The sequence below is a fragment of the Electrona antarctica genome (assembly GCF_951216825.1).
Source record: "Electrona antarctica genome assembly, chromosome: 12".
NCBI lineage: Eukaryota > Metazoa > Chordata > Actinopteri > Myctophiformes > Myctophidae > Electrona > Electrona antarctica.
Window position 1 is genome coordinate 20,208,239 of NC_136793.1, and position 27,640 is coordinate 20,235,878.

The 27,640-nt window shown below is 44.6% G+C and overlaps 1 protein-coding gene across 1 annotated transcript in view; it reads left to right on the plus strand.

Annotated features, from left to right (window-relative positions):
• Nucleotides 1-19,773, plus strand: part of npffr2a (neuropeptide FF receptor 2a) — a 43,167-nt gene extending 23,394 nt beyond the window's left edge. The window contains exons 4-5 of the mRNA XM_079515587.1: nucleotides 5,563-5,662; nucleotides 16,173-19,773. Of these exons, the coding sequence (XP_079371713.1) occupies nucleotides 5,563-5,662; nucleotides 16,173-17,022 (950 nt within the window). The 3' untranslated portion in view covers nucleotides 17,023-19,773. The remainder of the gene's footprint in view (nucleotides 1-5,562; nucleotides 5,663-16,172) is intronic.
• Nucleotides 19,774-27,640: the final 7,867 nt, after the last annotated feature.

The window sequence follows — 27,640 nt, forward strand, 5'->3', positions numbered from 1 at the left end:
GAAAAAGTCCCAAAAGTCACGTTGGAGAAAAAGTCCCTTTGGGGGAAAAGTCCCTTTGGGGGAAAAGTCCCTTTGGGGGAAAAGTCCCGTTGGGGAAAAGTCCCAAAAGTCCCTTTGGGGGAAAAGTCCCATTGAGGGAAAAGTCCCTTTGGGGGAAAAGTCCCGTTGGGGAAAAAGTCCCAAAAGTCCCTTTGGGGGAAAAGTCCCTTTGAGGGAAAAGTCCCTTTGGGGAAAAAGTCCCTTTGGGGAAAAAGTCCCAAAAGTCCCTTTGGGGGAAAAGTCCCTTTGGGGGAAAAGTCCCGTTGGGGAAAAAGTCCCAAAAGTCCCGTTGGGGAAAAAGTCCCGTTGGGGAAAAAGTCCCGTTGGGGAAAAAGTCCTGTTGGGGAAAAAGTCCCAAAAGTCCCGTTGGAGAAAAAGTCCCTTTGGGGAAAAAGTCCCTTTGGGGGAAAAGTCCCAAAAGTCCCTTTGGGGGGAAAAGTCCCTTTGGGGGAAAAGTCCCTTTGGGAGAAAAGTCCCGTTGGGGAAAAAGTCCCAAAAGTCCCTTTGGGGGAAAAAGTCCCTTTGGGGAAAAGTCCCAAAAGTCCCTTTGGGGGAAAAAGTCCCTTTGGGGAAAAGTCCCAAAAGTCCCTTTGGGGAAAAGTCCCTTTGGGGGAAAAGTCCCTTTGGGGGAAAGGCCCTTTGGGGAAAAAGTCCCAAAAGTCACGTTGGAGAAAAGGTCCCTTTGGGGGAAAAGTCCCTTTGGGGGAAAAGTCCCAAAAGTCCCTTTGGGGGAAAAAGTCCCTTTGGGGAAAAAGTCCCAAAAGTCCCTTTGGGGGAAAAAGTCCCTTTGGGGAAAAGTCCCAAAAGTCCCTTTGGGGGAAAAAGTCCCTTTGGGGAAAAGTCCCAAAAGTCCCTTTGGGGAAAAGTCCCTTTGGGGGAAAAGTCCCTTTGGGGGAAAGGCCCTTTGGGGAAAAAGTCCCAAAAGTCACGTTGGAGAAAAGGTCCCTTTGGGGGAAAAGTCCCTTTGGGGGAAAAGTCCCTTTGGGGGAAAGGCCCTTTGGGGAAAAAGTCCCAAAAGTCACGTTGGAGAAAAAGTCCCTTTGGGGGAAAAGTCCCAAAAGTCACGTTGGAGAAAAAGTCCCTTTGGGGGAAAAGTCCCTTTGGGGGAAAAAGTCCCTTTGGGGGAAAAGTCCCTTTGAGGGAAAAGTCCCTTTGGGGGAAAAAGTCCCAAAAGTCCCTTTGGGGGAAAAGTCCCTTTGGGGGAAAGGCCCTTTGGGGAAAAAGTCCCTTTGGGGGAAAAGTCCCTTTGGGGGAAAAGTCCCTTTGGGGGAAAGGCCCTTTGGGGGAAAAGTCCCAAAAGTCACGTTGGAGAAAAAGTCCCTTTGGGGGAAAAGTCCCTTTGGGGGAAAAGTCCCGTTGGGGGAAAAAGTCCCAAAAGTCCCTTTGGGGGAAAAGTCCCTTTGAGGGAAAAGTCCCTTTGGGGGAGAAGTCCCGTTGGGGAAAAAGTCCCAAAAGTCCCTTTGGGGAAAAGTCCCTTTGGGGAAAAAGTCCCAAAAGTCCCTTTGGGGGAAAAGTCCCGTTGGGGAAAAAGTCCCAAAAGTCCCTTTGGGGAAAAGTCCCTTTGGGGAAAAAGTCCCAAAAGTCCCGTTGGGGAAAAAGTCCCGTTGGGGAAAAAGTCCTGTTGGGGAAAAAGTCCCAAAAGTCCCGTTGGGGGAAAAGTCCCAAAAGTCCCGTTGGGGAAAAAGTCCCGTTGGGGAAAAAGTCCCGTTGGGGAAAAAGTCCCAAAAGTCCCGTTGGGGAAAAAGTACCGTTGGGGAAAAAGTCCCTTTGGGGGAAAAGTCCCTTTGGGGGAAAAGTCCCTTTGGGGGAAAGGCCCTTTGGGGAAAAAGTCCCTTTGGGGAAAAGTCCCTTTGGGGGAAAAGTCCCTTTGGGGGAAAGGCCCTTTGGGGGAAAGGCCCTTTGGGGGAAAAGTCCCTTTGGGGAAAAAGTCCCAAAAGTCACGTTGGAGAAAAAGTCCCTTTGGGGGAAAAGTCCCGTTGGGGAAAAAGTCCCAAAAGTCCCTTTGGGGGAAAAGTCCCATTGAGGGAAAAGTCCCTTTGGGGGAAAAGTCCCGTTGGGGAAAAAGTCCCAAAAGTCCCTTTGGGGGAAAAGTCCCTTTGAGGGAAAAGTCCCTTTGGGGAAAAAGTCCCTTTGGGGAAAAAGTCCCAAAAGTCCCTTTGGGGGAAAAGTCCCTTTGGGGGAAAAGTCCCGTTGGGGAAAAAGTCCCAAAAGTCCCGTTGGGGAAAAAGTCCCGTTGGGGAAAAAGTCCCGTTGGGGAAAAAGTCCTGTTGGGGAAAAAGTCCCAAAAGTCCCGTTGGGGAAAAAGTCCCCAAAGTCCCGTTGGGGAAAAAGTCCTGTTGGGGAAAAAGTCGCGTTGGGGAAAAAGTCCCGTTGGGGAAAAAGTCCCGTTAATAACAACATAACATCTGCATAATAGCATCTATCAAAAAGGTGACAAGAAGGGACAGAGGAGTGCTAGAGGGTGAAGTGGAGCTGTTAGGGGTTACGCAAGTTGATCATGGACACCAGGACACATGGCCATGGCCTGGTTTCTATGGCTGCCTCTCTGCTGTAATGTGTACATTTCTGAGGCTTTGAGATAAACTGCAGAGTTACTTCTGAGGGAATCGTTAGATGTATATGTCCAGTGATGGAAAGTAACTAAGTATACATTTACTCAAGTACTGTACTCAAATACAATTTCTTTACTTTAGTATAATTCTACTCCACTACATCTCAGTGGCAGATATTGTAGGCTTACTTTTCACTCCACTACAATTATTTGGAAAATATAGATATTTTGTAGATTTAGATTATTACAAAATATTCATTAACCTTTAAGACCTAATGTATATCTTGTAGATATATATCTCTACAAGCTTAAAAAAAAGGGGGAAAAAAAGGAATTACAGGTAAGTATATTTTGATGCCAACACATTTGTACTTTCAATCAAGTAAATGTTTAAATACAGGACTTTTACTTGTACCTTAGTATTTCTACGCTGCTTTTACACAAATCAGAGTACTTTTTCCACCTCTGTATACTGTATCTCTGAGTAACAGCCTACCCTTCCTATGTGAAAGCTACAATTGTATTATGTACTCTATCAGGTGCCTTTAGGCTACAAACTGTAAAGAATAGCTATTCTCATCCCACGGTCCGGAACACTGTCAGACTTTAATTATTTTTGTCTCCACCAGGCCGAAGGCATGTAGCCTGCTTAGCCTGCACTCCCTTTAAGGCATGGGGATTGAGCATGTTTTGCACCCTGTCCGTCTGTCCGTGTGTCCGTCCGTGTACAGTTAATCTCCGGCACTGTTGGTCCAGTTCATATAGCCTATATCAGCACAGCATTTCATTTATAAATTTCCATTGTAGCCTACTATTCAAGTTAATTTTCAATGCCATTCCAAGCCATATTGTAGTATAGGCTAATCCACAATGACATTTCTTGAGCTTGTTCTTGATCAGGGGGCAGGGGCTGCAGTCTTGTCTCGCTTTCCAAGAAGTTGTATCAATCACTCATATTTGTTTGGTCCGACATACAGTCTAACAGGAATTAGCCAAAACCCAAACCTAACCTCACAGGAAGCCACGGGTTAGTTTTAACCGGCCACAGGTTAGTTGTAATAGACTGTAACCAACGTATGAACCCCCAAATTATATATAGACAATTACTTTAGACTTTTTTCCTGCCCTTTGTAATTGTATGAGAGAACTTTAAACGATAGTGATAGATAGATAGATAGCCTACAGTGTCCTATGGCACATTCAAAGATAAAGTTGACATAAGCGAGAATATCATTAGATGCAGCTGTGCATATCCTTGATAAAACTAGAAGCTCGATGTCATGGGGAAAAAATGTGCAATACAGAAACCTGTGGCCTGTAGAAGGAAAATTGCTAAAAAAAAGAGGAAAAAGGGCATAGACCTGATTGCGTGTTTCTGTGCTTATGAAGATGTGTGGAAATATTGGGGCTTAGAAAGATATGAAGAGTATATGAAAGCCATTTTAAAGGTTAATCCTTTTAGGCCTCAAGGACCTCTTCCAATATAATGCATGTTGGCATTTTCCAACCACCCACAATGTATGTGAAATTGTGTGTTACATTGTGATGTGAGAAAGAAACATGTGTCCATTATATGTGTATGTATGTAACAAATTTGTACTTTGTCATTATATAATGGAGTGGTTTAATATCGAGTAGGTCTGGATGTCGTTGAGATAGCGGTTGTGAGTTGGGGCGGCCGCAAGTGAACACATTGGTCCGTGTGGAGTAATTGAACACCATTAACTGCAGAGATGATGTTTACATAAACATATTGGGCCCATGTAGAAGCACTTGTACACGCAGTATATGTGTTGCATTGCATACAAGCAGCGACTGTTGATTGTTGAATGGAGACACACAGGGGAACAGTAGTTTGTAACTGTCACGCGTGCGCACACACACACACACACACACACGTGCGCAGCGAAAGAGTCCAAGATATTCCAAACAGAGTGGTGTAATAATGAAATAAATATTCATCAGGAGATACATACACACACACGGTAGAAAGTTGCCAAACGAGGTGGCTGCAAGGTGCCTGAATAAAATGGTTTTATATTAACTGTACAATATGTGGAGACATTGGGAGGGGGATAATAATTAAGCCAATAACCGTGCCAGAGTACCTCCTGCGGCAGTCACCTGCTGTGATACATGATCACGAAGCTGTCTCGAGGTCCAATGAGCCTTGCTCTCGGACTGAGTGTGGCGAGATAAGCAACACATTGAGTGCAAGATCAGGTGATTCCAGGAGGAAAAAAAGACAAGAGAGGAGGAGAAAGGGAGTGACAGAGAGAGAGAGAGAGAGAGAGAGAAGCTACCGGGATTGAATTTTTCGTGGGTTTACCCGCCTCGCCCACCCTGCGATAATTGCGTCAGAATCTGTAACCCGCCTGCCCGCACCGCAGTTCAACCTGCAGGCTACGGGTCGGCCCGCACATCACTAATAGGCTATACACACATATTCACAACACACACACGCACACACACACGCACGCACGCACGCACGCACGCACGCACGCACGCACGCACGCACGCGCGCGCACACACACACACACACACACACACACACACACACACACACACACACACACACACACACACACACACACACACAGTGTATTTGTTTACAATCTTATAAATATACAGTGTCAGAAAGACAATGCTTTTGTTTATAGCTGCACTGCGAGAGGGACAATTAACTGACTACAGTTCAGACTGCAATCTGCCTCTGTCAAAGAATTATAATGTGTTTATGGAAAGGCTGTTCTATTTGACGACCATTATTATGACATTATTGGTTACTTTAGTGTGGACGGCAAACCTCCCTGTGTTATTAAGTCACCATTATGGTATTTATGACTTGTTTTGGCTCAGATTTATGACTTGTTTTGGCTCAAATTTATGACTTGTTTTGGCTCAAATAAATGAGCACCAATGCCATACTCCTCTACAAACAGCTGAATGCCACTTTTTTGTTTTTTCGACAGGATGGCCGTTTGGAAGCCTGGTATGCAAAATGAGCGGCATGGTTCAAGGCATCTCCGTATCTGCATCTGTCTTCACCCTGGTTGCGATTGCAGTGGACAGGTACAGTAATATAGTTTCATGTTTCACACAGCATGTTGTGGCTCTTCATCCACAACACTTATAGTCACTGTCAAACACTCCCTTAATGATTTATTGCCTGTCTTTACTCATTAATGACCAAGTACGTTTGTAGTCGAAGACTTGATCAACTCCACTGGCGACCACTAACCTTAATCTTGCTGCCTTGACATATTGACATGATTAGCATGCGATGTGGAAGATGATTCACCTCTAAATCATTGAACGGTGGGAGGGCTTAATGATGAGTAGGTACTCAGTGATTGGCACTGATCTTAGAGATGATGTGAAAGGATGCTCCCAATGCTGCACCCCTTGAGCTGAGTCATGCCACAGCTGGCAATTCGACACATGACCAAAATGGTGCCAAGGTGGGTGGACTAGTGACAGCAGCCCCTCATTATGCCCTTATGACATAGTTGGTATTTTACCATAGTCCATTTCTTCATTAAGTAAATATAATATATTTATGCTGCATTGCCTTTTGAAGATGAGGCTTCAAGCCCTTTGGTGGAATATGATCAAAGTCACGTTGTTGATTCACATGATTTGTAGATTGGAGTGAGCATCCAGGCTAGCCGATAAATAAGTTACTTATTTATGATAAAGCTCAAATGGCAACAAAGCTCTTGCTAAAACAAACAAACCTTTCTGCACATCGTTATAGGGATCCCAGCTCATATCTTAATTTGCATGCCATGACATTTCATCGCTGTGTTGTGCCTATATCACATTCTGTTTAATGAAGCAGGCAGCAATTATAATAGAAGCCATGCTGCACTCCACTCGGCCTTGTGTCATCCGATGACACTTTCTGATGTGGCGGACAGATCCATTGCTATACTCCAAGGAAGCGTATACATTTAGACACCAAATTTAGGGACACCGGCTGTCCCTAAAAAGGATATAATTTATTTTGGATTTCGCTTTTTTTTAACGTTTTTAAAAGCTTTTTTTAATAACCTGATCGAAACTCACTGTAGATCAGCAATTATTTGTGCAATACTGTTTCACAATTAATTATTACATATATTGTAGGGCTTAAGTGGTTAATCTGACTAATCAATTTAGTTGAAAACTTTTAATGGGATCCTTAAAAAAGTTTTCACTGACGGTAAAGCAGAAAAGACACAAAAGAATACAAAGAGCTCTTTGTTACTTGAGACACGTTCATATCAGAGACGTGTTTCAATTGTAAAACAGACTTCAAGCATAGTGAGATTTACCCACCTTTTGATTAGCTGCATTGTTAGAACCAAGGAATGGGGAAAACATATCCCCAGGGCTTTAATTTCAAGGTAAGCTATAGGAAGAAAATAAATGAGGGGCGATCTTGTCATCGTACATCATTTGACCCGAAGTGTAAATCTCAAGTTCAAAGAGGAGATTGTGTGGATATTATCTAGTAGTACATGCCTGATGAAGACCTATAAGGTTGAAATGCCATCGTTCAAATTGTTTGGGAGCTTTAAACCAGTCTGCGGATGTTTTAACCTTCTATTAGGAAATTTGAAGGACACTGCTTTGCTTTGTATGGCCTACACAGCCACACAGGTAGGCCATACATGACCTACTTGTGCGCAAGTAGAGCACGCAAGTACTGTTACTAACTAATGTCTATTACAACTGCTGTTCTAAATCTTTTAGACCCGTTATTGGCTTATAATACCTACCTGAAGCGTACCTTAGTTACGTCACCATCAACAGCCTATTGGCCATTCTTACCGACCTACATACATACATACATACATACATACACACACACACACACACACACACACACACACACACACACACACACACACACACACACACACACACGCTCTGCTTGCGCAAGTAACAAGTAATAAATACAGTACATTTCCTAAACAAAACAGGGAATATAACACCCACGGACAACGTAATATGAATCAGAGTTGACTAATTATGTCGCAGGTTCACAGATGTTGCCGTCCTCCAGACAATGAAAAATATGCACACAGCTGGCTAAATAACGCAATTATGGACATTTACTGTCACTCCCTTTGATGTGAAGAACGAGGCAGTTTCTGTATACTGGCGGCTTTATTTTATGCCAAGCATCACTCAAAAGCCCACATCAAAACTGACAAACACAAAGACAACTATAGAAAAAGTGCCCTTCTGCGAGTGTGTGTGATGTTTGGCAAAATGTTTAGGAGTAATATAAACATGTTTTTTTGTTTGTTTGTTTCTTGCAACAATTTTCTTCATTTTGTTGAGGAAATGCAGAGCCAGATCACTCATAGCATCTCTGAGGATAGAATTCTGGATGAGCAGGACATGTGCAGCATTTTGTACAAAACGGGCTACTCCTGAAAACTTTGGAAGGCAATCTTAGCGCTATAACCGGCAGATGTGGAGGGATGCAGAAAAAACGTTTTTCCATGGCCTCTAGGGAGTGCGCATACGTAAGTTGTATACAGATCGATGCAGTTATAGGTAAAAACAGGAATTGGCCTGTTATAGCGCCACCGTGAGGCTGATTTGGGGGGGGGGGGGGGAGTGGCATGACGTCCTCGGCCTAGTGGAAATGTGCGTGTATAATTTCATGGAAATTGGACACTGTGTTTGTGATTTGTGGCATTTACCATTACTGAATGAAGAATATTTGGGAGCATCAATTGGTGTGCGTATTTTTTCTTCTTTTATGACTTTATCTTTATCCAGCACCCAGCCTACATAGGTCACTCATTCTTGAGATGAGGGACAAAAGTGGAAAAAACATGTCCCACACATAAGAGCCTTATTTATGTTAAAAATAAATTAATTCATAAAAATAAAAGCACTTGCAAAGTTAAATGTAATACAGTTGTGTATTATTATGCCATTAATTTCATTATATATGTTTTCATATGCCATCTAAATTAGTTAAAAGCAGGCACTGTACCCAAAAAGGCCTGTATTTAGCCTGTCCCCAGCAAGTTTTCACAATTTCAAACTGCCAAAAAAGTGTCTAATACTGTCACAATCACATACATATACATACTAAATGAAAGTAGATTGTCAACAACATAGCAAACAATATACACAGTTAATTTTAATTTATATTTTAAATTAAATATCTCATATCAAATGTGTGTCCCACGTCTCCGTCAACTCCGTCAGGTTTTTTGAAAGTCTTAAATTAATCAGAAAATATTGTCGACAGATTTAGCCTGAAGACTCCTTTTCCAAGTCCTGTTTATATTTGTTGCAACAGTGGAGCACCTGGTCTGACAAGCATTCAATTGTTTGATATTTTAAACAAACAATGTTGATATCAATGTGGTCACAGCTTTTACATGTCAACTCCGTCAGGACATTATTATGATCTTTGTTAAGAATTCCAAAATAATGTTTAGTATTTTAGTTTAGGGTTAGGTTTAGCTAACAACTGAAGAAAAACTAAATGGATAAATTGTACTACAGAGGGTTAAGATGAAAACAAATGCCATTTTGGCAACTCCGTCAGACGTCAACTCCATCAGGTTTTGTGTCTGACGGAGTTGACATGTATCTGACGGAGTTGACAAAAGTGTTCCCAAAACAATAAAATGATAGTTTTTGAATAATGGGAAGTATTCTAAATTGGCATAGTTAGAGCATGCCTTAAGGAACATTTTTGGCTATAGGGCCATCACAGATTTGTCTCGTGGTGACCATGGCAGCCATCTTCCAAAATGGCCGCCACCGGATGTTATTTTACGATCAAGTTCTACACCACCTAGGATCTTGATTCTGGTGACTAATATTACATTTTCAAGGATGAGGGATACAGTTGTACAATTTAGATTTTCCCTATGACCATGGCAGCCATTTTTAAAAATGGCCGCCACCTGCTGTTATTTTACAATAACTCAAGTTTTAGACCACCTAGGATCTTGATTCTGGTGACTAATCATACATTTTAAAAGATGAGGAATACAGTGGTACTATTTAGATTGGTCCTGTGACCATGCCAGCCATTGTTTTTCAAAATGGCCACCAACCTGCTGTTATTTTACCAATAATTCAAGTTATAGACCACCTAGGATCTTGATTCTGGTGACTAATCAATGTAATCATACATTTTAAAAGATGAGGAATACAGTGGTACTATTTAGATTTGTACTGTGACCATGGAAGCCATTGTTTTTCAAAATGGCCACCAACCTGCTGTTATTTTACCAATAACTCAAGTTTTAGACCACCAAGGATCTTGGATCTGGCGACTAATCATTACATTTTCAAGAATTAACTTTCTCTGGGAGGGGTCAGGGCTTATTTCAGGTGCAGGTTGAGTTGCTACTGACAGGACATTACAGTAGGTGGGCTTTATGGCCTTTGACTTGTCCCTTTCAGGCACAGACGCACAGTTTGACTTCACTGGCCACTGCAGGGAACTGTGGGGGAGAAACTTTGGTCTCTTGACACCCCGATTAGGTTCAGGGGTTTTTTGGTAGAGACTTGGCTTTCATGACATCGTTGCTGCAGCAGTTGATCTCCTTACTGCGAGCGGTGGCACACTCTGGGTCTCTTGGGCGTTGTATCTTGGTGGCCTCCTGCCAGTGTTTCTCCGTCCTCATGAGCTCTGTGTTCTGGGGTTCTTACATTGTCTTGGCTGGAGATTGCTTTCCTGCAGGGTCCAGCCCAGTCTTGTGCATATGGCTGCTGGCCCACCTGGAGGCCCCAACCTCAATTGTTCGGTTGGTGTGATTAGGTGGGGTGGTCTTCCCCAATCAGGATGAGGGGTTTGACCCTTTCAAACCGTTGTAGCGGCAGTCTGGCCAAGTGTCTGTATTTAGTTGTGAGGCTAGATACAGGATACGATTGTTCACCCAGCAATTTACAATTTACAATTTAGGCATTTAGCAGACGCTCTTAATCCAGAGCGACTTACATTAGGCAAGAACAAAAGTATGGGAATACATCACATATATAAAATGCATTTATCAAGAAACATGCGTAAGCTAAGAACGTAACTAGAACATATCTATATAATGACACTATACATATTAAATATACATATATACTATACTATGCTATACATATGTACTATGATGTGCTATGACTACATACAATGCAATTATTGTGCTGTCTACATGACATGCTATAAGTCTGTTTCAAATGCTATCTAAGTCTAAAAAGTGCTATCTAAGGGGGTAGGATAAGTGCTATGGGCCCCAGGTGACTTGAGGTGAAGGCTCCTTTGATTTGGTAACATTGCTTTGGTTGACATGCTGGGGACACAGAGAACGACACTGATGCCTTCAGTGTCTGCACATCCTGCCTTATAGTTCTGAAGGCAGATCTTCAGGTTTTCCGTTGAGGCAGAGTCTTTCGCTCACTGTTCACCTCAAGCAGGACTTCAAGGTGTTTGCCTTTGCACAGGCTATATGGCTAGGACTCGTGCTTCAACCACTCCGAGAACTCCAACAGGGTGTTGGTTGCTCCTGGGCCGCAGAGCATTGTGCGGCGGAATTCAACTCTTATCTCTGGTGGCAGCTTGTTGAGGAGTCGTGCAACTTGTGAGCCGCATCTAAGTGCTGTGTCTCCCTCTGGGCCTAGGGTTGTTAGCATGCCTACCAGCGACTGTACTTGAAGCGCAAACTTCTCAAAGGCCACCCCATCGCCTCGACAGATGTTGGCTGCCTCCAAGACACTTGCTATTTTCCGTAACACTAATTCGTGGGGCTGTCCAAACTTGTTGTTAAGGTGTCACCCGGGTCTCTGTTGGTGAAGTCGGGTCTATAGGTGGTCTAGAACATTATTAGAACCTTATTTAGTATGGGGATATTAATAAAATCTGGTAATAAATTCCTTACCAAGAATTTTCTTCACCAATGTGTTTGGAAGGGTGTCTACTAACATATCCCACATTGCTTTATATTCAACCACCCTAGGGGAACTTTTGACAGCTGCTGAAAGTTGGGGTACCATCAACAACCAATATAAGGCAAAATGTTCATTATGCTTATAGCATGTGACATGTCAAACTAGGGGGTTTTCATGATTCTGAATGCATTCCAAGCATTAGCTATGCACGAAAAACACTCATTGGGCTGAAAACGGCCATAGCCGTCATCACAAATGTGATTAGGTCAGCACATTTGGGCACATTTGGGCACATTTGGGCAAGTGGATATGGCAGAATTTAGCCCAAGGAGTTTGACCCCTAGTTTGGCCATAGACCCCCTAGTTTGGCCATAGCCACTTGCCCAAATGTGCCCAAATGTGCTTACCTCATCACATCTGTGATGATGGCCGTTTTTAGCCCAAGGAGTGTTTTTCGTGCAAAACGAATGCTTGGAATGGATTCAGAATCATGAAAACCCCCTCGTTTGACATGCCACATGCTACTTAAAGCATAATGAAAATTAGAACATTTAGCCTTATATTGGTTGTTGATGGTACCCAACTTTCAGCAGCTGTCAAAAATTCCCCTAGGGTGGTTCAATAGAAACCAATGTGGGATATGTTAGTAGACACCTTTACAAACAAGAACATTCTTGGTAAGAAATGTATTCCCAGATTTGACATTCTGATAATATTCCCTGACTAATTGGTAAAATAATAGCAGGTCCGCCATTTTTGAAAATGGCTGCCATTGTCACAGAATAAATCTAAATAGTACTACTGTATTCCTCATCCTTGACAATGTAGTATTAGTCACCAGAATCAAGATCCTAGGTGGTGTAGAACTTGAGTTATTGGGAAATAACAGAAAGTTGGCGGCCATTTTGAAAGATGTCTACCATGGTCACAGGACAAATCTAAATAGTACCAATGTATCCCACATCCTTGAAAATGTATGATTAGTCACCAGAATCAAGATCTAGGTGGTGTAGAACTTGAGTTATTGTAAAGTAACAGCAGGTGGCGGCCATTTTGAAAAATGGCTGCCATGGTCACAGGGCAAATCTAAATAGTACCACTGTATTCCTCATCCTTGAAAATGTGGGATTAGTTACCAGAATCAAGATCCTAGGTGGTCTAGAACCTAAATCAGTTCAACTTGTCAACTCCGTCAGATGTCCGTCAACTCCGTCAGACGTTGGTCACATGATGTTTTTGTTAATTTCTAAAGAAATAGATGATTCAATGTCAAATATTTTGTGCTTATGTATTGAAACACCAACTGAAATACTACTTAATGATGCTTTTTATTTTTTTTAACATGGTTTTTATGTTATAATATTGAAAGTAAAGGTTGAAAATGAAGGATTTGAGAAATGGGATATTTCATAATAGTGTGATATTGGAATAAAACAATATTAAATTAATTGTATTACTTAACTTGACTACTAAAAGCCATTATAAGATAACTGAGGACTTTATAGTATTGTTGAAATTATCAAATAAAAATAAAAGGGATTTTAGTGTTGACATAAATCAGTTATAAAGTGCATAAATGTCCCATTTTAGAAATAAATGTTATGCGAAAAACCTGTTCCTTCTCAAGATTGGTAGTTGAGACCTGTGTCTACAAATACATCCATTTCATTTTAATGGTTCTTAAAATAAAATAAAATCTGATTTGAAAAAGGTTTTGTCCCTTATCTCAAGAATGAGTGAGGTATAGATGTGCGTGTCCTTTATGGCTGTTTGTTCAACCTCCCCTACTACTGGCCTTTTCATTCATTCATTCATTCATTCATTCATTCATTCATTCAAACCTTTATTTATTCTCGGAAGACATTGAGGTCACCCTCATTTGCAGTGTCGTTGAGATACAACATCATACAACATTTCAAAGCAATAAACAAAAACAGAACAGAACAGCAACATTTCCTCATCGCGTGATGTAGCACGCATGTTTAAAAACAGTTGCAGATGTGGAATCTCGATGTGTGTGTGTGTCGCCTCGGACGGAGCAGGAGAAAGGAACAAAGGAAAACCCGTGATGTTGATCTCATGACATTCCGCATTTATTTGTTAAACACAAATAGTCAGGTCGCTAACAAAACAGCGTATGAAAAAGTACACGCAGTTGACTGTCTCTACACCAGCCTCCGTCCCAAAATGAGACTAGTTGATCAGCCCTGAATGTTGACATTACATGGTATTATATACTCAAGATTCGCCGTCCCCCAAGAAGTCCCTCCCCTCTCTGGGCATAAACACTTCCTGACTTCTAACCAATGAGGTCTGAGCCTGGCTTCCTGTTAGAGGCGGGCATTTTCTAGACAAAGGGCAAGTCTCATGGTAACCTTTTAACGGAGTTTAGCTTTGAAATAATACCACAATAATGAATTAAAGATACAATGAAGATATAAACCTAACGGAAATATATGAACAGAACTATATGAAACTAAACAGAATTATATGAAACTAAACAGAATTATATAAAACAGAAGTATTATGAAACTGAACTGACTATATTTAAGAAATGAATGAGCTTGATACTGCAGATACTGCAGTAAAACTAGCCGTCTGCTTCACACCTTCTGTGGGCTTCAAAGGAACTTAGAACAAAAGGATTTGCATTCTGTCCTTGTAAGGTGTTGCTAGCTCCAGACATTAACAATAGCCCCTTTTGGTCCCGCTCGTTAGTGTAAACTTATTCATGGAAAATAGGAGTCGTCTAAAATCTCCACTTTGCTTCAATGAAACCCCAGTTTGTAGCAGTCTAATTTTAACATTGTTTAGCATTGCCCAAGTAGAATATATGCTTATATGATTCATAATTTACCACACAGACACTTGGGGGTAAGTCTGCAATCAAAGATTTAAATTGACCGTATGTTATGGGAGAACAGATCTTTAATTTAAGCTGTAGGTCATTCATTCCACGTGGTTGGGGCACTAAAACAAAAGGCTGTTTTCCCCAACTCTGTGATTACATTTGCGGGGAGGCATACTATCGTCCGACGGAGCATTGGTTCGACATGCGTCCACACCTCGGACTAGTGCCTGCTCCCGTGCTTGCGGTTATGGTTAGGTTAGGGTTTGAGGTGGGTTGTCGTGTTTCGGACCAATGACTAGTCGGACCAAACACATGCACCCACATTTGAGACCTTTAGTGTGAACCAGTGACTGGAGCGTGTCCTATATGTTACAGGATTCCAATCCAGCAGAGCTTTAATATACTATATATAATATATAACGGTAAAGTTCCATCAATTGCTTTAAAAATAAACAGATACCAATGTTTATTTCGCCTGTCGGCCAAGGAGGGCCAACCCACTCTGTCATATAGGATGCAGTGATGAGTTCTGTAAGGTTCACCAGATCGCAAAGCAGAATGATAAACTGCATCCAAGGGCTTGAGGACAGAAGGAGCAGCTTTTCCATAGATGACATCTCCATAGTCCAACACAGAAAGAAAGACTGCTTCAATAACCCTTTTCCTACATGGAGTTGGGAAAAGGTTCCGGTGTTCCGGTAAAAAAAAAAAAGGCAATTTTTACCTTAGTTTACTGACAAGATTGTCTATATGGTATTTAAATGTAAATCTGTCATCAAGCCATATTCCAAGTTACTTGTATTCAGCAGTTATTAAAATAAATTCCCCTTCACAGCATGAATTTAGTTTTTCCAGCATTTAGAACAAGCTTCAGCTCTCTAAGGGAATTTTGAAGTATATTAAATTAATGCTGCAAGTTGTCTATTGCAAGCTGGACAGAATCAGCAATGCAATACATAATGGTGTCATCTGCATAGAAGTGTACTTGACAAGTTGACAACCATATAAAGTCGAAGCAATGTTATTTATATATAAGGTAAATAAAACAGGGCCCAGGATCGATCCTTGTGGGACACCTTTTGAGATGGGCAAGAACCCTGACTGGGCTCTCCCAGCTTTCACACATTGAGATCTCCCAGCGAAGTAGCTCTGAAACTGTGAGCAAGCATAGCGCGCCATGAGGTGCGCTCACAACTCCTAGAGTCCTACCAACCTTGAAATGTACCTTAGTTATGTCACTGGTGGTCCCTTATTTGCTGTTGATGGTGACGTATCTTAAACAAAAGAGGACACCGACATACAGTACATACCCCGACATACATACATACATACATACATACATACATACATACATACATACATACATACATACATACATACAGTACATACCCAGTCGATTGCAGTACTTGCGCGCTCTGCTTGCACAAGTAACAAATACCAAAATAATGACAAAATAATAGTTATGGCAGCCAAATTTACACTGTATATGGTCACTGTCGGATGGAAACCTTGTATGTCCAAAACCCAGTAGGCCTAATGTTCAGGAAATGGGGTAAAAATAACTGGTGTTCCAATGGATCCAATACATTTATTTTTGAAATAGCAAAAATAGCCAATCTACACGCTCACAAAGTGTCGCATTGCGATGCTGTTGCATGACAAAGTCATGAATTTACGGGAAAAACGAAAACATTATTGAAATTATGGACATACAAGGTTTCTACCTGACCGCAACGATATCATGTGCATTGTTGCTTTAACTCTATGAATAGCTCAGTTGGGAGAACACCAATCATCTCCATTCTTCTTTTTTTGTTCTCCTTCCAGATTCAGATGCATCGTTTACCCGTTCAAGCAAAAACTGACAATATCTACTGCAACATTGATTATAGTCATCATCTGGGTCCTGGCCATATCGATCATGTGTCCCTCCGGTGTCATGCTGCAAGTGATCAAAGAGCAAACTGTACGGGTGTTACTGGGATATGACAACAAGACAAGGCCTTTGTACTGGTGCAGGGAGAACTGGCCCAACCAGGAAATGCGGAAGATATACACCACTGTTCTGTTTGCAAACATCTACCTGGCTCCTCTGTCGCTCATCGTGATCATGTATGCCCGCATTGGCATAACGCTGTTCAAGACTGCTGTCCCTCTGGAGGGAAAGCCAGGCCACGACAATCGCCATACTGTGTCAAAGAAGAAACAGAGAGTGATTAAGATGCTGCTGATAGTGGCGTTGCTTTTCATCCTGTCCTGGTTGCCCCTCTGGACCCTCATGATGTTGACTGACTATGCTAGTCTAACCGAGCACCAGCACAGGATTGTCAACATCTACATTTATCCCTTCGCCCATTGGCTGGCGTTCTTCAACAGCAGCGTTAACCCCATCATCTATGGCTTCTTCAATGAGAATTTCCGCCGAGGGTTCCAAGCTGCGTTCAAGCTCGGCGCATGCTCAGCCGACGGCCAGCGCGGAAAGCCTTACTCGCACCGGCTCCAGGGGAACTCGGTGCTTCCCGCCAATCTTCAAGCGAACATGGAACCTATCTCCCTCAACAGCCTGGACAATAATGTCTCCAGACGAATGAACCATGTCAATGAGCAGGACTTGGTCATGGAGGACGTGGAGAAGGTGTCTCCGAGCAGTGGTGGCGTCACTGTGGTGTCGATTTAAGGGCAAACAGATCAGCATTCTTAATAGGCAAAATGATTTTATTTTTGAGAAAGCCCACTAGTTGCACCATGCAACAATGAAGTCCTATGCTTAAGAAAGGTACACTGCAAGTTCAAGGCGTTATCCTAACAAACTGGCAAATTTGACAATAGAGTACTCAAAATAAACACAGTACTGGAAATGATCAAGATAGGCCTACATAGACACACAAAAGAAAATGACCAAAGATGGTGGCTTGGCATAGATATTACATTTGTTACAGTTTTATGACATTATGATCATTTATGACAATTTCATTCTTAGATAGATTTAATGTGGTTGCCTGAAGGGGTATGGTTTCCTTGTGGGCAGAATACACACACGGGAAGGGACATCTGGATTGCTCTGTGCTTTATGTACTGTAGGACTTGCCTAATGGTATGTACTCATTGTACTGTAGGATCTGCCTGATAGCAACCACATACGAGTGGAATAAATAGTATGACTGTGAACATGTTGGCTACTGTAGACTGAGAGGTGTAACTTACAAAGTACATTTTATTTACATAGTGCCAAATCACACCAAGAGTTATCTCATGACACTTTACATGTAGAGCAGGTCAATACCATGCTGCTGAGACTGATCAAGTCCCCCATGAGCAAGCACTTGGCAAGGAAAAACTCCACAGGAAGAGACATCAAACAGAACCTGGGTCTAGATGGGCGGCCTTCTGCCTTGACCTGACTGACAATTAGGCAGGCAGGCAGGCAGGAAGGCAGGAAGGCAGGCAGGGCAACAACTAGAAAGGTGCAATTCTGGAAAATTGTAAGTGTGGTTGCACTGAAGCGAGCCATGAAGAACCTGCTGGGAAATGAATTCCGTCTTCTTCATTTTATCGGTCTTCTTCATGTGGGAAGCCATTTGCACACTTGTAATTCATGGGTTTATACTAGAAAGTTCTGTTCTCGATGAATTCTGTCTTGCCATTATCATTCACTCCTGTCTGATTGGACATTATATTGTCCGATCAGAAATGGTCTTTTTGGGTTACAGAAAAGGTTACAAAAAACGTCCATTGAACTCAATGAACAAAAACAGTTAACAAAAAAACAGGTTTATAGCTGGCATAAACGTTTTCGGACCTAGAACAATAGTGTGTGCCTACAGCAACCACACTAATAACTAGAAAAAGTGGCATGGATCGGGCCAACGGTGCCGGAGATTAGCTGATAACGGACGGACGGAAGGACGGAAGGAAGGAAGGACGGACACACACACACACACACACACACACACACACACACACACGGACGGAGTGCAAAACATACTCTCTCCCCATGCCTTCGGCCTGGTGGAGACAATTACTTGATCTGCAGTTGGGGGGGTCTGTGAGAAAGCACATAAACTGGGGAAGATAAAGTTAGTAACATGTATTGATGGGACGCTGCATGCAGATGAGAGGGAGAGGAGGGGATAGGAGCTTGGTGAGTCCCCCAACAGTCTAAACCTATAGCAGCATAACCATGAAGTCCCTATAAGTTTTGGAAGGAAGGTTTAAAGAAGATTTTAAGCCTACTCTTAAATATAGAGAGCGTGTCTGCATTCTGGACCAAGACTGGAAGATGGTCCCGCAAGAAAGGAGCTTGATATAGTTGAAGGCTCTGCGCCTTCCATTTTACTGTTGGAGATTCAGAGAAACAGAAGATTCAGTTATACAGAAAACAAACCATGACAAGCACACCTACTGCAGGTTGATATGAGTTTAGCACCGTGATGTGGTGGCTGTCATGCAGCTTTCTTATATAGACGACATCTTATGCGTTGTATAGGCAAAGCTAACATGTAAATAGGGGAGTTATTGTTTTAATTTACTAATTCAGCACTGAATGAATACATGTATTTTTTATTTAGCACACCCATAGAGCAGGCCACATGGACCTCATCCCTGAAATAAATCTTATGATCTATACAGTATACCTATCACCTTTAAAACAACTGTGCCATGTTAAAATGTAAGCAGGTAATGTAAGTGCAGACAAAGTCGGTAGAAAGAGAGTCTGTTCAGTTGCTGTGTTGGGCAGTTGCTGTGTTGCTGTGTTGGGCACCATCTGTTATATAATGAATTAAATTAATAAAAACGTGTAGTAGTATAATTGCTTGGCACATATATAAAATTACATTTGCAGACTGATATGTTACATTTAAATAGCTCTCCTCTCCAGCCTGCTGCACGCATGCATATAATTCAATGATTTTAATACAATGCCACAGTTCAAGCATAGCTATCAATGTTACCGATCACAGTAACCTCGCAATCGATTACATTCCCAGTGCACCTGCATACTTGAAGTAATGAATATTATTATTTTGCTTTTCATTTTTTGTTGGACAGTGAAAAATTCTCATCTCATACAATGATGGTGTTTTTGTGGAGATGAATAATCTCTTAATTAATCTTTTTAACCTGTTACGTTCATCTCCATAAAGCTATCGAGCTGTGAGCCAATTATATGGATAAAAAAAAGTGGATGTTCACCCCAAATGTCAGGAGAAACTCAAGGTTATGCTATAATATTTTAATTTGTATGAATTTAATCTGATATTAATATAATGTGGTTGCCGGTATGTATTTTCATGTGAAGGATACACAGTCTGATTCACTGAATATGTCATTGTCATAGTACTTCCTGTATTCAAGAACATATAAGAGCATCTCTACACTTCATAGTTTTACCCTGGACTGTAATTAGCTGGAAATGTATTTATGTATAAAAAAATAAGAAATAAACAACAATTCTGCAATTGCGTCAAATAGTGCAGTGCCAGAATTAAGGCGAAGTACATTTTCATCTGGAGGTGATGAGATGCTGAGTTTGGACAATTCATGGTTGGGTGAATAGCACAAACCCCACATGTTTTCTCAGCTCTGACAGGTTGGAGAAAAGTTGACCTGTCCTGCGAAAGAACATATTTTAAAAACAAGGCGTGATTTGAAACATTTTGCTTATTTGATACTCTCTGTCATATGACGGCGATGCAATGCGTTGTGAGCTTGTACATTTTTTGAGTGGTGCAACCACTCCTATAGACAGCTATGTGTGTCCCTGGGTCCCTGGCTGGGTCTGTCTGTCCGAGCAGGCGAGCACGAATATAGCGTTTGGTTGGTTTTCACCACCAAGTGTCACTGTTGCGCAGCCTAACACACACACACGCACACACACACACGCACACACACACACACACACACACACACACACACACACACACACACACACACACACACACTGTATATGATTTCGGGTGTTACAGTACAGTACAGTACAGTACAGTAGAAGGACCCCCTGGGGACCCCCACACTCTGGCTCGCTGGAACCTGGGCGCGTTCCTGTGGGTCTGGAACTTCCAGGGACCCCCCAGGGAACCCAACACGGGAGTGTGAAGTGAGTGGTACATCAAGATAAACCACAAACAAAATACATAAACAGTTATAGATGCATTGTTCTTCAACGCAATTGCCATGCCTTCTCTATGAATTGTCCTAAAACAAAAACGTCCTTAGCCTAGTGAACAGCCAACTTAATATGCAACGTTCAGAACAAATCCAAAACAAATCTGGGTTCTTATCCTGAATTTTTCTAATGAAGAATGTCTTACATCATGCTGCAGTGGACAGAATGTCTTACATCATGCTGCAGTGGACAGTGAATGTCTTACATCATGCTGCAGTGGACAGAATGTCTTACATCATGCTGCAGTGGACAGTGAATGTCTTACATCATGCTGCAGTGGACAGTGAAAAACTAAATGAAACTCATCCTCCACGTCCCAACTCCAAGTCCCAGGTCACTCCAACCCTAACCGCACTCGGAAGCCACGGGTGAGTCTTAACAGCATGTGTCTTAACCGGCAACGCATGTCGGAGCCATGGCTGAGTCTTAACCGGCCACATATGTGTCTTAACCGGCAACGCATGTCGGAGCCACGGATGAGTCTTAACTGGCCACGCATGTCGGACCACTGCGACTGCGTCTTGCTCCCTAGGGCAGTGTTTCTTAAAGTGCAGTCCGGGCGGCCGGGGACCAGCAACATTTTTACAGTATAGCATCAAAATCAATGTAACCACTTTAACCGTATTTACACTTTAAGACGTCATGAAATACCTTTATTGCATACACGTTTAGCTCATAAACGGGGGTGGGGTGTGGGGGGGTTTGTTGGGGGTTATTATGTTGCTATGCAGGGGTTCCTGCATGTCCTGAATGGGTTAATCAATCATATTGTCAGATGACATTCCCGTCCCCTCGAAACCATAGGATCTGGACTCTACTGATCAGAGCACACAGCGCAGCTGAGGCAGGCAGCGAGAGAGTTAATTTATATTCATAAGGGTCTATCTCATCACGTCTCTGTATGTCTGTACAGTACGTGTGTACGTCTGTAATCCACGTAACTCGAGAACCGTTCGCCCCACCGACTTCAAATTCAGCTATAGGGAACAGCTAGGAGGCAACTAGATAAAGACAAATGGTTGCATTGAAGTAAGATGTTATGGAAACAATTTGTTGCATTGGTATTGATTAGCAGTCATGTAAATATTGATCAGCATGCGACATATTCTTTGAGGAGCTTGGAATAATTGATCTCTGCTCTGTGACACAAGGAGGCATGTCAGATCGATACGGGGAAGGTTAATTTGGATAAAGATCGATCTGTTATGAATGTACAGCACCAATGGAAATCTCACAAAAGGTGTATTTTTCTCTTTGTGAACAATCTTGTGCATATAGCATTCACTGTTACAAGTAACCTGTATTCTACTTTTACTTGAGAAAAATTACAAAAGTGTTGGAATCAAAATATACTAAAGTATATAGAAGTAAAATGGCTGTCTGATACAAGCTCACAACGCATCATATTGTGGCACGTTATGATATTGTTGATATTCTATTTGAAATGGGGCTTAATTGGTTGTTGTTTTGTAGGCTATTAATAATCTGAATCTATAAAGAAACTTGTAACTAAAGTTTTCAAATAATTGTACAGTTCCTTTCCACCACTGTATTCTTCAGGATTGGAGAATCAATTATTCTGTTAGTGAAATTTCTTTCCACTTTTTCTAGTTCAGTGTTCAGTGGAATACATAATGTTAAAGATTTCTTAGGAAGCCATCCTGGCCCATATGTGTTACTTTCAAAAGAATCAAAACCCAAGAAGTCATGAATATAACATCCAAGGGACCAAGGCTTATCCATCTTCTTGAAATGCAGTTGGAATAAGTATTTGTTTGTGAACAGAACCATTTCAAACGGTTGCATTTTTGCAGTATGCTGTAAATGTGTAATTTATTTCTGGTGGAGCAGGGCCTCTTCCTTTCTTGGTCTGCTTGGCTAAAGGTTATACCAGCAGTGGTTCTCAAACTTAAGGACCCCTTAACTCTAAAGAGTGACAGCCTTGTAAGGGTCCATTTGGAAACCCCTCAAAAGGAACCATGAGGGTCCATGGACACTACTTTGAGAACCACTGAATTAGACTCTTTACCTTGTTTCATTCTGATATAATTGCAATCTGTGAAGATGAGGAATTAGTTTTAATAGTATTATATGTTTCATGTTATGAGCTGTGAGTCATTGGAAAATGTGTGATGTTCTGTTATTTTACTAATATCCTTTCCCAACCTGTCTAATTCATTTCTAAATTGCCTTTTGGTGTATGCTTTCAAAGTGTGTTCTGGTGATCAAAATAAAGTGTTTAAACAATTATTACAAAGGAAATTACTGGCATTTGTCACAGAAACAAAAATACAGAATTGTTATAACATTCAAGGAAAACAACGAAAATGAAGATAAAACCAAAGACATCAAGTACATTCTAGATAGAAATATGAAGCTAAAATATGAATAATTCACACATCTCTTATCATTCATTACTCATCTTTTGATCATTACTCAGGTTCCCAACCTTTTCTTGGAAGCCCCCCCCCCCCCCCCCCCCCCGGGGGGAGGGGGTCGTGTGGCGGTCAGCCCGCGGCACACATGGAGGCGTGATCCCCAAAAGGAAGACGGGGGACGACCACTAGGCCAGGGAGTTGTGGGCCTGTCTGATGTCGTGGAGGGAGGAGCGGATGTAGGTCAGGTAGGCTTGGGAGGACCATCTGCCGAGCAGGCGGACAGTGTGGTCCTGGAGGCCTCGGCTGGCGGCGGTGGAGGCGGCGCCGATGCGGAAGGAGTGGCCGGAGAAGTTTTCTGACGGGTAGCCTGAGGTGGTGAGGATTTGGCGGAGGTGGAGGAGGAACCAGCAGCGGGTGGCGACGGTTCCGTGTTCATTGGTGAAGAGGGGGTCAGTGGGGAGAGCGTGCTGGGATTGTCTGAGGCGGACATGTTTGACCAGGGAGTCGAAAGGACTGGTGGGGGAGTTGATGCGGAAGAGGTAGATGGGAATTGGGCGATGCTGGGAGGACTTGCTTCTTTTCAGGGTGAAGACCAACGTGTCGTGGTCGTGGGAGGCTAAGTCGGAGAGGCAGGGGTGGATTGCGGGGTCGAAGTTATGGTTGGCGGCCGTGAACTCAGAGCAGCGGAGGAAGCCGTAGAAGGCCAGGAGGAACATGGATTCGAGGGTGGAGTTGAGGGTTTGGTTGGCGTAGCCGGAACGGATGGTGTGGATGCAGGAGGCCAGGATCTCTATGGTGAGGGGGAGGCGCCGGGGAGGAAGCCGCGGTTCGCCGCGCTGCAAGCCTTTGAGTTGGAGGATGATTTGGGGGTGCTGGGTGAATGGATGGGGCGAACCGGTTAGGAGTTTGGTGAAGAAGCTGATGCCGCATAGGTAGACTCTGATCGTGGAGGAGCGGGTGGAGAGGGTGGAGGCGCTGTAGCTGATGAAGGCGGAGAGGGAGAGGAGATCGAGTGAGGGGAAGTGTAGATTGTGGCGGAGGTGGAAGGACCGGAAGTTGTGCCATGCTGTCCGGTAGGATGAGAGGGTGGAGTCTGCTACGCTCAGCAGGATGGAGCTCTTGCAGCCGAAGGTGAGGCGGACGGCGAAGTAGTAGGCGTCCTGCCAGGAGACCCCAAAAAGGTGCCAAGAATCTGGGTGGAGGGGGAGGATCTTGAAGGCTGCGGTGACGTCGGCTTTGGCCAGCCAAGCGCCTTGGCCGGCGAGTCAGATGAGCCTGATGGCGCCGTCAATGGTGGCGTACTGCAGGGAGAAGGGGGGGCTGGGGATGAGGCTGTTGACGCTGGGGGTGGAGGTGCCATGGGGGGAGGAGAGGTCGAGGATGATCCTCTTCTTGCCTCTTCTTACTTCCTGGTGGCGATGCCTAGGGGGTTGATGCGGTAGGTGGGGAAGGGTGGGGTGGAGAATGGGCCGATCATAAAGCCGCTCGCCACTTCCTTGTTGAGCAAGGAAGTGACGGAGTCTGGGTCAGTGAGGGCGGACTGGAGGTTGTGGCAGGTGTGGGTGGTGGTGGGGAGGGTGACGAGGCCGGGGGAAAAGCCATAGTTAAGGCCTCCGAGGAGGAAGCAGGCAGTTGCGGGGTCTGGGTGGCGTGATAGTGCAGCGGCCAGGGCGGGGATGTTGATGGGGGTGGAGAGGTGGACAGAATGTCAGCTGGGTTTGGAAGGTTTGGTGGGGTGTTGGGGGCAGGTGGAGCGGGCATGGGCGCCCCCGCAGTGGGTGCAGACGTGGAGGAGTCTGCAGACAGCCGCGGCGCACCCTGCCTCGTTGAAGTTGTTACAGATGGCTGAGGAGCCACAGAACAAGACAGGGCGGCCGCGTCTGTCGAGGGAGTTTTGGGAAGCTGGGTAGGGTTGGGGGCGTGGCGGGGGTGCGGAGATGGCGAGGAGGGAGGGGGGGCCGGGAGTTGGTCTGTTGGTGATGGGTTTGGCTTTGGGGGTGCGGGGGGCGGCGTGGACGCACTGGCTGGCGGGGTGGGTGGGGTTGCCGCAAAGGCTGCAGGCGATGGCGAGCCTTCCGGCGAAGATACGGCAATACAGTTCTAGGTCCAGTTGGCCCCAGTAGGTATTTGTGTTGAGCTGATGGAGTCTGGCTGCGGCGGTGGCGGAAAACTGGCGGTGATATTCTAGGAAGAGGGAGCCGCCGAACCTCACGGCTAGGTCGAGGATGATGGTATGGTAGTCGTCCAGCTCCTGGCGTCGAGCTGGGTAGGCGGAGCAAATCACGTCTCTGAAGATGGAAAAAGCCAGGCCGAACTCGGCGACGGTGAGGATGGCGGAGCGTGAGGGGGTGGGGTTGCGGAGCTGAATGGAGATGTCTCCGCATTCAATGATGCGGGACTCGGAGTTGGTGATGGAGGGGCGGAGGAGTGTGGCTAGGTCAAGGTCGTTACCTAGTAGAATCTGGTTGCGGAGGGCGGCGCCGATGTTCTGTGGGTTCCTGGCGGGGGCGTTGGACGGGGCGAGTGCCGGGGTTGCTGTGGAGAGAGAGAAAAGGGGGGGACGGGGGGAGGGGGGAAGGAGGGGTCGGAAAAGACGCTGGGGGGGTACCAGCGTAGAGTGAACGCTGGGGAGAGCCAGCGTAGGGTGGTGGGGGGCCGGGAGGGAGGGGCAGGCGGGCAGAGCCTGGGGAAAGGCGGGCAGAGCCTGAGGGAAGGCGGACAGAGCCTGGTTCAATGTAGCCACGAGGGCGGCGAGGGATGGGGGGGCGGGGGAAGTTTGAGTGGGGAGGAGGGACGGGGGGGGGGGGGGGTTGGGGGGTGGTGCAGCCTGCGAGGCAAAAGAGGACAGGAGGGACAGGAGGGACGTGAGGTTGTGGGGGGCAGGCGCTGAGGTGGGGGGGTTTGGAGGGGTTTCGCTGATTGGTGAGAATGTACTGGTGGAAGGGAGGGAGCTTGGAAGGGTTGCGCTGTTAGAAGAAATGTGCAGTATGGGGGAAAAGTGGTGGGGAGAAGTGGCGGGAGTGGAGGGGAGGGGAGGGAGGAGGTAGAGGTGGGTGGTGTTGGGTAACTAACACTACATGGGCTTAAAGCTTGGCAAGTTAAAGTAATGGCAATACATATGGCATATGTATTACCTCATATATAATATATATACATGCATATTAATATACATATATATAATATATATATTCCAAATGTAATGTAAGACACCCGACGCTGGAGGGTGGGTAACTGACACCACATTAAAACTTAAAACTTGACAAGATTAAGTAATAGTAATGAAGTATATTCCAAATATAGTGTAGATACCCAAAGCTGGAGGTAGGGAGGGGAAAGGAGGCTGTGTTGACTCTGGAACGTCTGGAACGGCGGGTGACGTCAACAGCAGTGGTGGTAGCGCGAGGAGCGCGCCTCGTGACGTCATCGGGGAGCGCCTGGCTCGAGGAAGGACCCGGCTGTGTTGTTGTTGTTGTGGTGGTGGTGTCGCAGAACAGCTTGAATAATCCCGCTTTGTTGGTGGAGCGGGCAAATGGGACATTGTGAGCGCGGAGCTGCTTATGGAGTCCCGCTACAGTCCAGTCTGTGATGGCGGGTTGTGGCGGGCTTGGATTGCTGGGGAGGCGCGAGGCGGCGGAGCTGCGGTGAGCGCGCCTGGAGCGCTTGGTGCCGTCGGAGGGTGGTGGTGGGAGGGTGGGTGGTTGGTGGCGTTCCTTCGTCTTAAAAGAGCGGTGTTTGGAACGTGAGGTGCTGCTGCTGCTTTGAGAGCCGGTGCGAGACCGACCTGAGGAAGCGCCGGAGGAGCGGCTGGAAGCAGAGTGGTGGGATGCGTTGGATGACGGGGCGGCGGCGGTCTGGGAAGCGGTGGTGGGACTGTTGTCACCACTGTTGTCGTCTGGGTTGGAGGTACTGGACGTGTCGGGGACGAAGGAGGGCGAACGCCCGGCGCCGGCAGGCGTCGGGGTTCCCTGAGCGTCCCCGGGGGATTCGTCGCCCGAGTCTGGGGCGAGCGGGACGTTGGAGGAGGCCATGGTGGCAGGTGAGCAAGTTGGTATAACTTTTTTGCTGTGGTTTTTTCTTTGGCTGTGGTATGAGTACTGCGGGTACGAGCATACGAAAGCATAGAGGATGCTGGGTTGTATTGGGCGGGTATAAGTAGGCTCAGGTAGATTGGCGTGGAGGGCGGAGATTGGCGTGAATGTGTGGTCAAGGTGTGTTCCTCCGCCTCCTGAACATCTGTTGTTCCAACTCCATTAAAAAAATCTGAACTATCCCTTTAAGAAAAAACAAAACAGCAATAACCAAACAGGCACTAACATGGAACCCACAAGCAAAACGGAGCAGAGGGAGACCCAAAAACACTTGGAGGAGGAACACTGAGCTAGATGTTAAACAGAAGGGACTGACGTGGAAACAGCTGGAGAGGATGTCGCAAGACAGACGAGGGTGGAAACGACTCATCAATGGCCTATGTTCCGAAAGGAATACAAAGGCCCAAGTAAGTAAAAGTATAGTGGCTCAAAGCATAATCTGAAAACAAGGTTGGTAGCAGCTGCTTGTGAACATACACAGTGATACACTGAAGAAAAGTATAGCCTATACTTATCATTATATCAACAAAGAATAATGGAACAGAAACATGAGGATTACAGTGAATATATAAGGTGAACATTATTTTCATTATCTCATATCACACATTCATATGTACTCAAATAACCCACGTTTTTGCATTTCTTTTGGAGTAGCCTACACAA